At 41.4% G+C, this 15,676-nt stretch overlaps 1 protein-coding gene across 1 annotated transcript; it reads right to left on the bottom strand.

Annotated features, from left to right (window-relative positions):
* Positions 1 to 1,886: 1,886 nt before the first annotated feature.
* LOC129729448 (uncharacterized) lies at positions 1,887 to 15,148 on the bottom strand. Its single transcript, XM_055688019.1, has 5 exons — positions 14,949 to 15,148; positions 3,383 to 3,516; positions 2,941 to 3,070; positions 2,282 to 2,836; positions 1,887 to 2,220 (listed from the first exon to the last, which is right to left on the bottom strand). Exons 1-5 carry the CDS (start codon positions 15,031 to 15,033, stop codon positions 2,117 to 2,119), a joined length of 1,008 nt encoding a protein of 335 aa, XP_055543994.1. The 5' UTR covers positions 15,034 to 15,148; the 3' UTR covers positions 1,887 to 2,116.
* Positions 15,149 to 15,676: the final 528 nt, after the last annotated feature.

The raw sequence follows: 15,676 nt of genomic DNA, 5'->3' as shown, positions 1-15,676 counted from the left end.
TTAGACGTAGTCCTACGTCAAAAATTAAATGATGATGGAATTGAGCTTGCGATAATTGGGAATTCCAGCGGAGTTCCACCGGTGTTCATTGCAGCAAGTGTAATTTAATAGCGGATATATCACAAAAAATCCACACATTCGTAAATTGTCCATATTGGGAAGCGAAAGTGAAATTCCTGAACGGGGGATGTATGCTGCTATAACAAAGTAATTATTTTTCTGCAGCACGAAAAACTGGCGGCAATGGTTTCATTTGTCGAAGGCTGCATCGCTGCCACAGGTAGGTTTTCAACACTAATTTCATTACATCGCATTAAATTTTGTCCCGCCATCCCACATTGAAAGGAAGGTAAGATGGTTGAGATAAGCTTTTAAAATGTTTGCAGCGTGCAGAAATTTCGGCTCTAGTGTAGAGGGCTAAGGGCTCAAAGCCCGTTACCAACCAACCAGCAGGGGTGTATTTTCAGCTGGCAATTTGACTGTACAGTTTCAACAAGCTTCAGTTAACTACTTCCATCCCTGATCAAAGTTCTAGCAGCCCCACTCGTTCCTACCGACTACTCTTGCAGCTGTAGCCGGGAAATGAATGGCACATGACGGAAAAGATTTTACCTCCGACGCGCCACACTACATTGAATAAAAGGATGAAAGGCCAACTTCCTTCCGAGCCTCTCTCCGAGTTCACAGTCAGCCACCTCTGATTTGGCCACGGCAGTGCAGCTCTCAGGGCTTCCTCAACTATCGTTATTGCTTCAATTACAAAATTCACAGCCACCCGCCGAGTCCCAGTTGACGTTGTGTGATGTAGAAAGGCAGAAGAATTTTCTTCCAGAGGGTCTTGGAGGTGCAGTATCGCACGCTATGAAATGCATAAAAAGTTAAGTGCAACACTCGTTGCCATTTTTTCCCGATCAGGAGCGGGAGGAAGCGGATGCGTGGGGAGGCAACACGAATCTTTCTTATGCTAGCTATCAGGTAAGGAATGAAAAATTTAATTAGAGAAGGCACATATCTTTCGCCGCTAATGTCGTTCTTTAAGTTTGTCGCATTCACTGCCGCTCCGTTGAATGAGATTTTCGTGATCCGATAACTTCATGTAGCACTATGAGAAGGGCTAGAAATGATGGGCGTAGGAACTTGATGAGAAAAAGGCTACTGCAGGAATCATAATACTTAATTTGCTGATAATTTTGAAATTGCAAAATGACTATTAGTTTAAACTATAGGAATGTTTACGTCTCAATTTCCACGCAGAAAAAAGAAAACACTAGGGACATACATTCAAGTCTTGTTCTGTTTTTGAAATTCTGCTTCCATCACGATTTCGATCTGTCGATAATGTGTGGCTGCATAAAATAGCGATGTATCCCTTTTCGAGCTCAGTTTCAACAAGTTTTGTGTCGAGCGGCTCCGACCAGTAAGAGCGATCCCGTCCGTGGTGTATAATAACGAGAATTTATGATGATGTTAACCGAGAACATGGTCCCGAAACTGACTGCGTATAGTCGTTTTGTGCCTATCCATTTCCGGGTTAGACGGGTGTGCGTTAGGGATACAGTTGACTACTGTCAGGTATATGTTGCTCTCCCTCGGATACGGTGGCGTTTCGGTAGATTCACGTCGGAAGTCTTTTGATAATCGAAATCAACTCGTTTCAGGTTTACTGGCATAGAATATTGTTGGGCTGAATGTTTGGTTCGCGATATACGTAAGAGATGTATTTTAAGTTTTATGCCAACCGAAGTAAATGAAAAGTATTTAAAAAAATCTAGATTTTTTTTCCCAATAACATGAGTTATAGAGGGATTTCAAAACCCGAATTCAGATTTACTCCGCCTCTAACCACACTAATAGGGATCTCAATGGTTAAATATATATTTCAATGGTGAGTATGTTTCTTAAAGCTACAGAATGGACTAGGAAATAATAAACGAATAGATGTCGTTTTTCTATTTCTTCTAACACAAACACAAATACAAGGTGGGTGTGGGCAGTGAAACGTTGCTACCTTTAGAATGCTGAAATTTTGATTATTATTTCGGTAAAGAAAAAGCCTGTCATTCCAGAGCGAGTGTTAAATATTGTTCTTGTTGGGATTATCGCGGCGCTGGGTAGTTTAGACAATTTCGTACGTAATGTGGAAACCAGTTTCACTTGCTCCGTTGAGACCGTAAACGGTGTCACTGGTAAAACGTAGAACAAACGGTCCCGCTTCGGACGCTGAAAATCAAGAAACGATTAATTAACGGTAGGAGGTAATATAATAAATTTTATCGCTTACTTTCCACAGATTTCTGGTGAATGCTTTGGCCGCAGAATCGATTATACCTCATAGTTACCCCACCCACGTCAACCTTGCCGTTCGGAATAAACAGATGGTCCTCCGAGCGGCCCTGGGTTTGGATAGGCCAATAGCATGATTCCTCAAATCCATTCGCCGTCGTGCCTTCGTTTACTGGCAGGTCGAACACATCCGCGTACAGTTTCAGGGCTGTATTGGTTCGAAGACGACGGAAACAGATCGCATAATGCATACCGCCAATATAGGGCCCTCCTAAGTTGAAATTAAACGATTTGATGACCCCCGTTTGAGCGGTATGATACTGCAGGCAGCCTGTCGGTGCTAGAGATGCTAAATCGTGGTGAAAGGTCTTGGTCAAGCCGGTCGATTCGGTTCGAACGGCCAGTTTCGATGCGTAGGAAACACCTATCGGGCACTCTAGTTGTTGCACCCGTATATTCCAGTACGGTGCGCTTTGCCCCGGAAGCCTTGCGCCAAGATTAAAGTTAATAGCCATCGTCAGTGCCGAGAGGGTCGGGGTGAAGGGGACGTAAACTAGCGGAAACGATACAAGCGAAAACCATTTACCACAAATCCAATTAGATCGTTCGGTGGGGAGCATCTTTTCCCCTCTCGCTAGAATAAAACTAATAACTCACTGTGCTGTCCAGTATTTTCACCGCACAAATTGAAATCCAGATTCTGAATCGAAAGTGTGTCGACGATGCACTCCGAACCACTATCGGGCGTCGGTGGGGCCAGGTTGAATGAGTTGAAATCCAGACGAAGCTGCATAAAATAGATGCGACAAAAAGGTCAATCATCCTGTGCGTGGTATAGGGGCAGTTTGTGGGACAGCACAATCATTCGGTACTAGTTGAGGTGATGTATTGTGGTCTTGAGCCGTACTTTTTAACAAACATCCGAATAGTTTGCGTCTAAGGTCATCATAGCGAGAGTATCAGAAAGCCGTTGAAAATGCAAATTTTGCGTTCGCAGCCGTAGGGGGTTTACTGTGTTGGAATTGTCCGATTTTAGGAAAAAGGATAGGTGATGTCACGGGTCGCGACCATGAGGGCACAATCGGCACTTGCTTATTACCTGACAGATGCGTAAATTGAAGGCTCGTATGGTGTAGCTGCAGCTAGTGGCGCCTCCGTTGGTGCCGATCTGGTCCGGTGAAATCAGTGTGGTTGTTTTTAGCAACGATGTACCACCGCAGGCTAGTGTAGGGCCTATGAAAAATCAAATCGAAACCGTTAGTGGGTGAAATGTTTAGAATCCAATCTGGTGCACATGCTCTGGCTCTGGCGCTTATCACACCGATTTTAGCGTGGGCAAGACTTTGTCGATTTCTGGGTTACAGTCGTATTTTGGTTTTAGGTAGGGTCAAATACAAACGTTGTTTTCTATTCTCCTGAGAATGAGATTTTATTTCGCTGACTGTAATCGTTTCTTATTTGAAATGGCTAACGGCTGTTGTTAGTTCTGTGGATATTTAGTCTTATTTGCTTTTCTCAATCTTTTATCAACAATATTCGACAAACTGTATAAATTGCAATTTTTCCTCTGCTTAGTTTTATAACTAGTTAAAGTTGTTCTTATGGCAGCACCGCTATTTCTGTTGTTTTTAATTTTGCTGTTATCAACAATTGCATTTGTTAGAGCTTATGACCACGGCAATTAGTGCATTGGTTAATGTCTTGCGATTGCTGCAGAATTTTCGGAAGCTATCACAGAGTGCAGAATCAATCCCGGAAGAAAAAAGAGGAAGCAGAAATTAAATTGTGTGAAAGAGAGAGAGAGTTTCGTACCCGAGAAAAGTCGAAGAGGGCTAGAACGCATGAAAGAAAAATCAGACACGGATGTTGATGAGAGACTTGTTTTGCGAACCTCAGCTCCGGTTGATTCTGTACCGAAACATAATCGTGCATGCCGTACAAAGCAACAGCTTCAAAACGGATGAGATTTCAATAGTTTGATATAACTAACGAAAGAAATTATGTGTTGTTTTACTTTTGATGTGGCATTATGTCTTACTTTACGATATAAGACTGAAAAACGCAGCCTCGTTCTGCAAAACTTGTACCTGCATTTTTTTTTTGAATGAGAGAGGGAAGCGTTGCACGAAGGTCTCTGTGCTTCGCAAAGGGACCGCGGAGCTCTTTGTGTTAAGCAAAAGGGGCCGCGAAACCAAAAAGGTTGAGAGCCACTGGGATAGAAACATATCTTGTGCATAGGGAACTGTTTGTACGTATTTTACACTATCATTCTGCCATTTCTCAAATTGTTCGAGAGTACCGCAAGGTAGTTATCTTGGGCCACTGTTATTTTTCATCTTTTTTATGATGCGGCACTGCTACCCAAGAGGAAAAAATGTTTTTTTGCCGACGACCTAAACATATACTTAGTCGTCAAGTGTCTTGAGGACTGTGAGAAGTTCTAACGCTTATTGAATGTTTTCAGTGACTGGTGTTTTTAAACCTCTTGTTTCTGAGCACTGAGAAATGCTTTGTTTTTAGCTACCATCGTACAAAGAATGCTTTGTTGAGGAATGGTTGCGAGATTCAAGGTAGAAATTATGGACGAAAAATTAGGTAGAACTGGACGAAAAATTGTCATTAAAACCTCATACCAAAAAAAAAAAAAATAAAGCCTTGGTGCTACATTCCGACTCGGAACTTGACCTTCTGTTTACCATACACAGACTTCGCAGCCAACCGTTAAGTGTACAGGACAACTGCGGGGCTAGCGCTACGATCCTACTGACACTAACAGTCTCGCCCGAGTCAGGACTCGAACCTACGACGAGTGGCTTGTTAGGCCAGCATCGTACCTCGAGACCAGCTGGGAAGGGTCCTTACAAACCTAACACCACTAATACTATTAACAAAGCAAAACGTCAGTTGAGTTAAAATTACTCGAGAATTTGTACACTCGCTCTGCTTCAACGCGCTGTGCTAAAAACTTGTTCGTTCGACGTAATAACTCGTCAGCATTGTGTGCTGGACTTATCAAGCAGTTTGGATAAATAGACTATAGAGAGTGTTCAACCCAAATTCGTTCGGTATCGCTTGTTCAACGCCATCGTGTATCCAAAGCCGATTTCATTTGAAATTTATTAATTACTGAATTTGATTGTTTTGATCTTCTAGCAGAAATCGGATTCCAGAACGTTACGACCCGAGTGGTGCTGCAAGTGGAATTCTATCACATTGGTAAGTCGCTAATTCAACGATTTCAGCGATATGTGCAACTTCCGCGAATTTTCGGTTATGTATTGCCGTAGACCTTCCAGTTGGTCTCGAGGTACGATGCGGGCCTAACAAGCCAGTCGTCGTAGGTTCGAGTCTCGGCTCGGGAGAGACTGTTACATGTGTGGCATGTGTCCTGTACATCAAACAGTTGGCTGCGAAGTCTGTGTATAATAAACAGAAGGTCAAGTTCCGAATCGGAATGTAGCACCAAGGCTTTGCTTTGCTTATTGCCGTAGATTAGTTTCCAGTAATTTGTTGTAATCGTTTCAATGTACTGTTATGTTTTAGTTTTGTATTTTTGTTTTAGACTAAAAGATGATGAGGTTTTTGCGCGCATTTGAGGACTTCGGTATACCTCAAATTAGATTTTTCTCACGTAATTGTAATTTATTTATCAACAGACCAATATCGGCCATGGAGACGATGAAATGTTATATAAGCGAGCTCTCAGTGGGGGAGGAGCCTTGTAGATGACAGATTGGAAGAGAAAACGAAACATTTATTTGCCGTTTCCTATTCGCAACTACTTGAAGTAGTTTTGGGGCACTAGGAAGCGACAGTGATGTTGTCACAATAGAGATGCATTCCAGTTGGCTCCGTTAAACATTATATGTATAGTGTCGTGTCAAATAAACGTTTTGATAAAAAAAGTAAGAGGGTACTATCCAAGACACGATCGCATAACGTACGGTATTTTTATATTCCATTAAATCAAATAGAAGACGGAATTGTAACTCTAGTATTTTCTGTAATTTCATCTAACAGTGCATTTCTAAATGCGGAGACGTTAAAGCGTTACAAATACAGCTTTCCAATAGAGTGCCTGTAAATATATATAGCGTGGCGACACTGTCAAAATTGGAATAGAAAATATCTGTCAGTGTCAGTCTAATTGAGCAAACAACCCATTAAACTCGTGTGGGGAAAAGAGAAAGTATGTTGAGTGTTACCAGTGTTACCAGCGTTACTATTGATGACATGGCGCCGCTCTAGTTATATTATAGGCGCTTCACTTTCCACGAGCGGTAATAGCGGGCAGTGCACGAATCCCCTTTTTGACGTTTTTTGTGGGTAATTTTCAATCGCAGTAACGGAGTTAAAAACATAAAAATTTTGCAACGTAGAATAGCAACAGTTTAGTTCATTTTAATCAGCGCATGCGCTGGACGCAATTCAAATAACAACACGCCCATTGTTTGTTGAAGTTGCTATGCTACGTTAATACGTTGTTATATTTTCTAATCCGTTACTGCGATTGAAAATTCCGTGATCTTTAGAAAGCGTCAAAATGGGATGCGTGTACTGTCCGCCATTACCGCTCGTGAAAAGTTGAATAATAATCTATACATATAAAATTGCAGTCCGGTTTGTCTGTCTGTTTGATCTATATAGGCTCGGAAACTATTTAACCGAACGACGTGAAAATTTGTATGTAGGGGGTCTGGATGGAAGAGCTCTGAAAGGGAAGAGAAGTCTCCCATAAAAATAAACAGATATTTCAACCAGGTTTTCCGGAAAACATCCTAAAATGATCGGGTCCATGCACAGGAGCCAAAACTCGACTCCAGACGCCATTTTTGAATTTAAGGTGGAAACTTCCGGTTTTAATATGGGTGTTACTTATACCAGAATGACGCTCAGGGAACAGAAATTGTCTTTCGGTTTCGGAAACACAGCCTAAGGTGATAAAATACCACCCAATATGAGTATCTCCGGAGCCAGAATGATGCAAGGAGCCTAAAATTGACCTCAGACACCATTTTTAATGGTATGATGGCAACTTCTAGGAAACAACCGAAAATGACCGAATACTACTCAATATGGAAATTTTCGTAATCGAGATGACGCACAGAAGCCAAGTATTGACCCTGGACACCATTTTGAATTCAAAGATGACCACTGTCAGTTTCTGGAAACCACCCAATATGGGTATTTCCGGCGTCAGATTGATGCCAGAAAAACAGCTGAAAATTACCGAATACCTCCCAATGTGGATATTTTCAGAAAGGAGGTAATGTATAGAAGCCAAAAGTCGAGGATGTTGTCAACCCGATAAAACCAATCATTTCAAACGATTTATCTTTTGATCTTGATTATATCCTATGGCCGATTTGATGTGCATTTGCAGACTATAAACAATCCGCAAGAAATCAATGAATTTGGAATGTTTAAAATTATTTAATTAAACACAAAAATAGGCGAGACGAAGTTTGCCGGGTCAGCTAGTATATACTAAAAGAATGGATCTTGTATGTTAGCGCTGTCACTTCAGAAAAACCCTAGCTCCAGCCCAGCATATAACTTCGTGTACTTTAGAAATTACGTTTATTTCAATAACTTAAAAAATAATAAGAACTCAATCACACGCTTTTTGCGTAGTTGTTATCGAGGTTTCGGCGAGTGACAGGAAAATATATCAACTTCTTTAATTATGATTTAGAGCATTTCTAAATGTTTTATTGTTCACGCTAGTTTCTATCGCATCGTGTCTCTGTGTGCGAGAAACAGAAACAAAAGCGCGCACCGAGAAACAAAAACGAAAATTAAATGTACGCTCATTGAGAAAACTTTATCGATAATTTATGGTACTTAAAAGAACCTGTTTTGATCTAAATGCAGTTTCTAGCAAATATGTGTTAATCATTCATCGGTAGTAATCTTTTATCAATGAATAAAGACTGGCCGAAGAAGTTTGAATCGCTGCTATAAAGTCGAATTTACAACCGTGTTCGTTTAGAAGTTTTACTATTTTTAATGAATGTTAATAAATTAACAAGAAATCATTAAATCTTCGATAAACACCCGCTATAGTTACCCACACATGTGCAATAGTACGAACGGATGAGAAATTTAATTCGATAGAGTGCGCTTTTATAAGCGACTAATGTTTGCCACCACCCGCTTTCTGCTGCTCCAGAAAGAACCGTCCGCTTTGCCGATCAACGCACGAATGAGAAATTCGCTGATTCGATGGCGTGCGTATGATACCGATAGAGCTTTGGAAAGTAAATAATGGGGAGAAATGTTCGAATGGTACCTTATATATCAAGGTTTCGTCAGTTATTTGGAAAGAGAGAGGAGTTTAGAAGAATAGGGAATAATAAGGAAAGTGAAATACCATCGGAAACAGTGACCTCGGGTAAAACAACAATAACAACAACCATAAATCGTTTACAAATTCAGATCGATTGTATCCTTCAGTGTCGGCTATGCTTGGGAAGAGAGGTTGTGATTGGTTGCTCGGTCTGATTTAGACAATCGATGTTATTTACCAATTTTTCAATAGTGTATCTCAAACAATGGGTTGTATTTGTTACATGAACCTCCATTTTGCTTTCAGTGAAGATGGACAAACTGCTAAGGGCGAGAAAATCTCATGCTCCACGGACGGAACGTGCCACAAAGGCACTAGAGAAGCTCGAAGATACCGAGCGCGCGGATCCTCAGCAGAGTTTGCTCGTCTCATCTCGCCGTTCAACAACGAATTCTGGACATGGTGGTTACTGAGGCGGTTTATAAGGAACCAAAGAGACACTAAATCACCTTTGAGGGGGAGTACATAGCGCTAAAAGAGGTTTGGTAAAACTGCAAAGAAGGTTGGGCATGGTGTCAACCGAACACGAAAATACTCACAACCAGTATCCGATCATTTCCCGGCCGGGCTGCGTTTCCTATACGATGAGTCGGATGACATGATTCGGGCATTAGCTGCTCGTCAACGTGAAAGTGCACTCGAGAATCTTAAATCTAAACCACTGAGGTCACACAAACAGAGCTGAGTTGGTGATTTCAGACCTGAACGAAGACAGCAAATCAATGAGAAAGTCCCATCTGCTACAAAACTTTGTCGAGATTGAGGATTATGGAAACCCTAGCCAGTATCTCAGCGGAGAGGAAAGAAAATGTGAAGCATTTCATTATATTTCATTATTCATTATTTATCAGGTTTTTTGAAGTTGGATCTTAAGTTCTGCTGAATTTTCAACTTCAAAAGAGGCCGTCTACTTTCCCCATAATTGCGTACTTAAGGAAACCAGCTCGACTACAAAACGTCGTAAAATGTTTAATGCTTCATACAAAACAGCTAGCGGAAAACTTTGAAATGGACCCAGTCGCCGAATATACTCTCTACACCGTTACCTACGGTACAAAATCTGCGTACTACTTGGCTACAAAGTGTGTTCAGCAATTGTTAATGAATATTGCAGAAAGTGGCCCTGTCACATTCCAGAAGGCATCAATGGAAATTTACGTCGATGATGTTCTGATCATCGCGGAGTCACTAAAGGACACGGTGATTGGAACCACAATTATCCGAAATGTTCTGGGCATCAAACCACTCATCGGTTATAGAAGGTGTACCAGAAGCTGAACTCACAGTAAAAATTCCCATCGAACTCCACGGCAGCGACACAGTCAAGGCCCTTGGAATCAACAGGCAGCTTAGTAGCGACGAGTTCATGTTTTCGTATCAGACTTCTAAGAGCTTTAAGCCCGCAAGGCGTAGGGATCATCAGCCCCTTCGACCGGCGAAACTGGTTTTGTGGGAGGGTGTACTGGAATACAACTCTTCCTGGTGAGTTGGTAAACGCTAACCAAACCAAACGAAAACCAGTGAAACTCTACGTGAACGGCTTCAGTGACGCTTCCGAGAAGGCCATGGGAGCCTGCATTTACATCCGTTCCGTCGACCCAGCTGGCAATCATTCTTCGTATCTGCTTTGTGCTAAGACAAAAACGGTACCAATCGGAAACAAACGGTCTACGGCTTGGAGCAATATACAGCGGTTATTCTGGTGAGACTTATATACAATAATGTGACGAAGTCATTACAGATCCAGTTTCATGAAATTCGCGCATTGGTGGCACGGACGAGACAGGAAACATTCTTTGTCTTCTCACGAGTTGGAATGGATGCATATAAAATGCATATACAATATATCGATCGGGAGCGGAAATGTGTAGCATTAAGTCGTCTTACAATCCACGAAAACTAGTTTTTAGATGGCATGCTGGACTATTATTACCCAAACAAAAAAACCCAACCCAAACAAAAGTCACCGCTTGTCTTCTTCGGTTCGCTAATCGTGGTAACGAGCGTTTCCCAGACGCTTAGTTACATAGGGCTTTGGCGATCTACGTTCGACAAACGCAACAGAAATATTTCTCGAATGACATTCAACGATTAAAGGATGCTAAAACAGTTGCAACTGGAAGCTCCATCTACCAGCTAGATTCCCATCTACACGGTGACAAAAAAGTACGGTCACACTCTTTTGGGGTCGCCTGTAGCCTACACGTTGCATCTCTCTGGTGTCATCTATATGTAGAATGAAAGGGTTAACTTTGCTGCCCAAAGTAGAAGAGTTTCGTTTCTGTGCAGTTTGTTTACATTGAGTTGTGAGCCATGGTAGAGTTAAGAGCAGCTGTTATCGCTGAATATGTGAAAGGGTACAAACCCGGACACATATTCAAACACCTAAAATTGCTCGGAATCAACCGGAAATTCGTGTACCGGACCATAAATCGGTACCTTGAGACCGGAGGCACTGAGGACAAGGCACGATCTGGACGACCAAGGTCTGTGAGAACTCCAAGGCTAAAAGAGATTATCGAGACCGGATTCGCCGGAATCCCGCCCAATCTGCACGGAAGCTGGCCAGGAACCTTGAAATGAACCGCGAATCAATCCGCCTGCTTCTGCGCAAGGATTTAAAACTTACACCGTACAAAAACAGGTTACCAAAGCTACAAAGGACAAGAGCAGAGCTGCGGAAAGTCATTATCATACTACTGACATTACGCCAAAATGATGCAACACAAGAATCAGCCAACAACGATTACAATTCATTACAAAAGAGTTTGCGATGTTATAATGATTCTCTTAGCGTCAACTCTCACTCTCATTTTTTTCTTGCTATCTTTCTCGATCATTCGGGTATGGCTGTACTGAGATTGAACCAGCAGAAATATCAAGTTCATTTTGACAGCATGATGTTATGAGGATAGCAAACATAAAATCAATGATTTTTCTTCAATTGTTATGTATGATATTGATATATGGTCGGCGTGCGATCAAACCGAACTAAGCGCCGTTTTCTCAGATTGAGTTATTGACACCCAGCGGATATGAGAAGTAATAATCTATCTATTATGAAGTAACGAAATCGTTTGAGCATTTGATAACGATATTATAACAAAAATTCTCTGTAACAGCTTGTACACATCAATTGCGGCGGTAAATGTTTTTCGACGCTTGGTTCGGTTTGGCTGCACGCCGACTAAAAGCATTGTCAACAAACAACTATTACTTCGTTTTGTAACTGAGCGTGTTTTAGCTTGGTACATTGTGAATATGTATGATCATTCATTTTTATTCTCAGTAGAGAATATGCATCTTCATAACACCAATTGTAATAAAAAGAATTCTATTAATATTTTTCAAATGATCTTAATCTGAAAAAAATTTTTTTTTGCATTTTAATTTGTTTTTTGACAGCATGAGTTAATTAATTTGATTCTTGAACATTGTGCTTGTTGTAGGTTGAACTAAAGACAGTGTTAGTTCACGGCAAAAAATGAATCGCGGGTAGCAAATCAGAAAACTTTTAAATATGTATGGGTATGTATATTTAGATACAGATCCTGTTAAATTTTGGCACGGTTCAACTTTGAAACTGTTCAATTTCAGTCCGGAACGGTTTTGCTTTTCTCCTAGTTTTCATTCATTCGGGGTTGTTGTGCCAGCCCATCAAGCGACACCTATAACCACTGGTTTGAAATTATAAACCTAGTTCATTGGTGGACAAATCTCAGATCAAATTTAAAAAATTTTGATAGCAACAAACTTCAAGCTGGCACTGGCATAATCACGCTACTGAAACGATTTTTGATATTCCAAAAATCACCTTGATTTGCATTGCAAAGAGACAAGATATTGAATCACTTGTCGGATCTCCACGCGTACTGTGATGGTTGCTGACTATTCATGAGAGAAAGAAACGAGTGCGATGATATTTTCTCTCTCGTCATAGTCAGCATGTTGCTTGGATTAATCGCAGCTCTGGACAAGAGGTACCAACGGTCGCGGGAGTTGCTCGGTTGGCGCGCAGATGACGAGATTATTTTTTCGGACGTGAAGCTGTTTGTTTTGGAGCAAACAGTCAATCGCCAAAATGATCGAGTTTGGAGTGTGAGCCTCCAGCAAGCTCCTGCGGACAAGCTGAACGTTTCCCGGTTCCAAAATATGACGTCAGTGATGGTTTGGGGAGCCATTTGCAAGAGAGGTAAACTGCCTCTTATTTTTATCGATAAAGGGGTCAAAATCAACGCAGCGTACTACCTGGACACGGTTTTGAATAAAAATGTTCTGCCTCAAGCTGAACTATTGTTTGAAGACGATTATTACTGCTTCCAGCAAGATGGCGCCCCATCCCACACCGCAAAGGTTGTTCAGGCGTGGTGTGAGGAAAACTTGACCGGTTTCATTTCGAAGAATGAATGGCCTCCATCGTCTCCGGATTTGAATCCACTGGATTATTTCGTGTGGGGATACATGATGTCGAAGCTGAACGACTATAAAATAACAAATTTGGAGCAATTCAAGCGAGTTATAACGAAAATCTGGGACGAGATGCCGATGGAGCACGTGCGCGCCGCTTGCGACGACTTTCCGAGACGTCTGAAGCTGGTTCGATCACAGAAAGGTGGTGTAATTCCGAGATATCGTATGTGAAGTATCTTTATGAGTTACTGAATAAAGCTATGAAAGCCAGATGCAGATTTTCTTCTTATTCTTTGAAATATTGAGATTTTCCTGTGTGACCTTTTTTGTCACCCTGTAGATGTGGATGGACTGCTCAGTTAAAGTACAACACCAAGCAACAGCGGCTACTTCCGCGCCATTCGATTTTCATCCTCCTTAATTTTACTTGAGCACGGCAACAATACTGGTTGCGGAGCACAAACACTCTTAGCAGCTTCTCGCCAGCGTTCCTGAATTTCTTATAGAACAAATGCTGTCCGCAAACATTCACTAGATTTTCTAGCCTGTACGAATTACCGGCACGAAACGCTATACATTTCTGGTCTTCTGCTAAGCAGCTAAAAAAACTCAACACCTTGGTTGATTCTACTGAATACAAAACGACCGTAGCAGATTTCTTCGCGGACAGGGGTGTGGAATTGAACATCATCCCTTAACATAGCGGCTTGAGGGAGGCCGGAATAGTTTGTCAAAAATATTAGGTAAGCTCATTTACGCATTTACGAAGCAGTGCAGATGCATCCTGTTCCTGATGAATTGGTGAGGTTCAGAACCGTAAAAACTTACCACGGAGCGACACAGAGAGATGTCAGGTAACTGAGGTTGGTCCCACTAGACACTGATGAATTTATACCTGGTCGCTTAGGCAATGAAAATCCGGACTGGAATTTGGTGGGCGGCATATGTAGGAACTTGAAGGGTGAACAACTCCGACAAAATGCATCCATCTAATCTCACATCGAAACTACTCGAATTTTCGATACCCTGCACATTTATCACAATGTCAATTCAATGTCTGTGAGATGGGTCTGCACATTTTAGGAACAACATCACAGCGGATATGTAATGTAACAAAGCAAATAAGTAACAGATGCCTGCTCATAGACAATTTGATATTAACAAAATAAACAAAGTTCTATTTTGTTCATTGCTTTGACCGGTCTTCCACTGCAAATTATTGTTGGTATTTGCGGGATAGTATAAACATTCGAAACCGGAACACATTTGTTTTCAAAATGGTTAACCGTAAACTTTTACCGGATTTTTTAACAGTTCAGTCAGTACTGTACAATGCGTTTGCGCAAAGCTTCTTTTTTCGACGCCATTTCGAACAGAACTGAACATGCTTCAACAAAACACTGAGTACTGGCATAAAGAGGAGAGAAAAAGCTTACATAACATACTCTCGTTTTTCTTTGTGTATGTTTGGTGTTTAGCATAGAACCTTTAAAAAAATCTAAAATTTTAGTTGTCACCCGTTATATTTCGTATGTGACACGAACCCTATTCAATTATCTCTAGAACGCTTAATTCTAATTAACCGAAACATTTCCTCATTTGAGTTAGACGTAGATTCTGGATAACGAGCGAATTTGTGCTTGATTGTGATCTAAGCAACGATTTGGTTGAGTTATTGAGGTTACTAGGTTATGCAAAGAGTTTTTAACCCATTTGAATCCGAGTTTCAATTCATATTTCTTATATCTACTTGATAACAAACACCCAAAACTTTCTTGAACTGCTTAAGAGCAAACACCTGTTGGACGTCCCTTTTGGGAGCCTTTGGCGATGCGATACCACATCTATTGTCAGTTGATAGCTACAGATTGTTAACATGACACGAGGCAACTTGAACGCTTCACACCTGTAAATTGTCCCGCTGTTCCGCCGATTCCAACAATCGCCAGCTGAACGACCACCGCCAAAATGAAGGGTGCCCTCGCGAACATTGCGTTGCACTGTCGGCTAGAACACTGATACAACGCACAAAATGCTATTTAACACGAAAATTTAGATCGATAGAATCGTTACTCGGGACCCGTAGCGTCAACGCAAATTTTATCACTGACCGAAACAAAACTGAGGCGGTTCCGATCGGAGGTAACCTCTTTTATAGGAATTCTCCAATTATTCTTCTTCGAAAGAAAAGTTTTATCAGTAAACGATACTTCCCAACACCACTTTCTGGTGAACCCACCCACACTCTGGAGTAAGATGGTATCACGCTATCGGGAGGACTTTCCAACGCGGTTCACACGTTATTGATGCTACCTACCGGTGCCTGCGGGAGAGTTTATCAGTACCGTCTGACTATAGTCCGGTTTGTGGGTTACAAGCTTTTTCCATTCAAATCGTCGAAAACTATCATTTTGGGTATTTGGCAATCGCACACTGGCAGAAGATTCTTATTTCCTGGCTGTTGATCTAGGTTAATAGGAGAGCAAACAGAAACCGATTGAAGTCTCGTGATCAAGTGTTTTGAAGTATTTGCCCTATTTGCTTTTGTTTTGTTACGTTAGTCTTGGCTCTTGATGAGAGGTTGTTGTTTTTTTTTTTTTCAAAGTGATGATGTGGAAACCATCGGCTCGTGTT

This window comes from Wyeomyia smithii, chromosome 3 (assembly GCF_029784165.1).
Source record: "Wyeomyia smithii strain HCP4-BCI-WySm-NY-G18 chromosome 3, ASM2978416v1, whole genome shotgun sequence".
Taxonomy (NCBI): domain Eukaryota; kingdom Metazoa; phylum Arthropoda; class Insecta; order Diptera; family Culicidae; genus Wyeomyia; species Wyeomyia smithii.
This window is presented reverse-complemented; position numbering and strand designations above follow the sequence as displayed.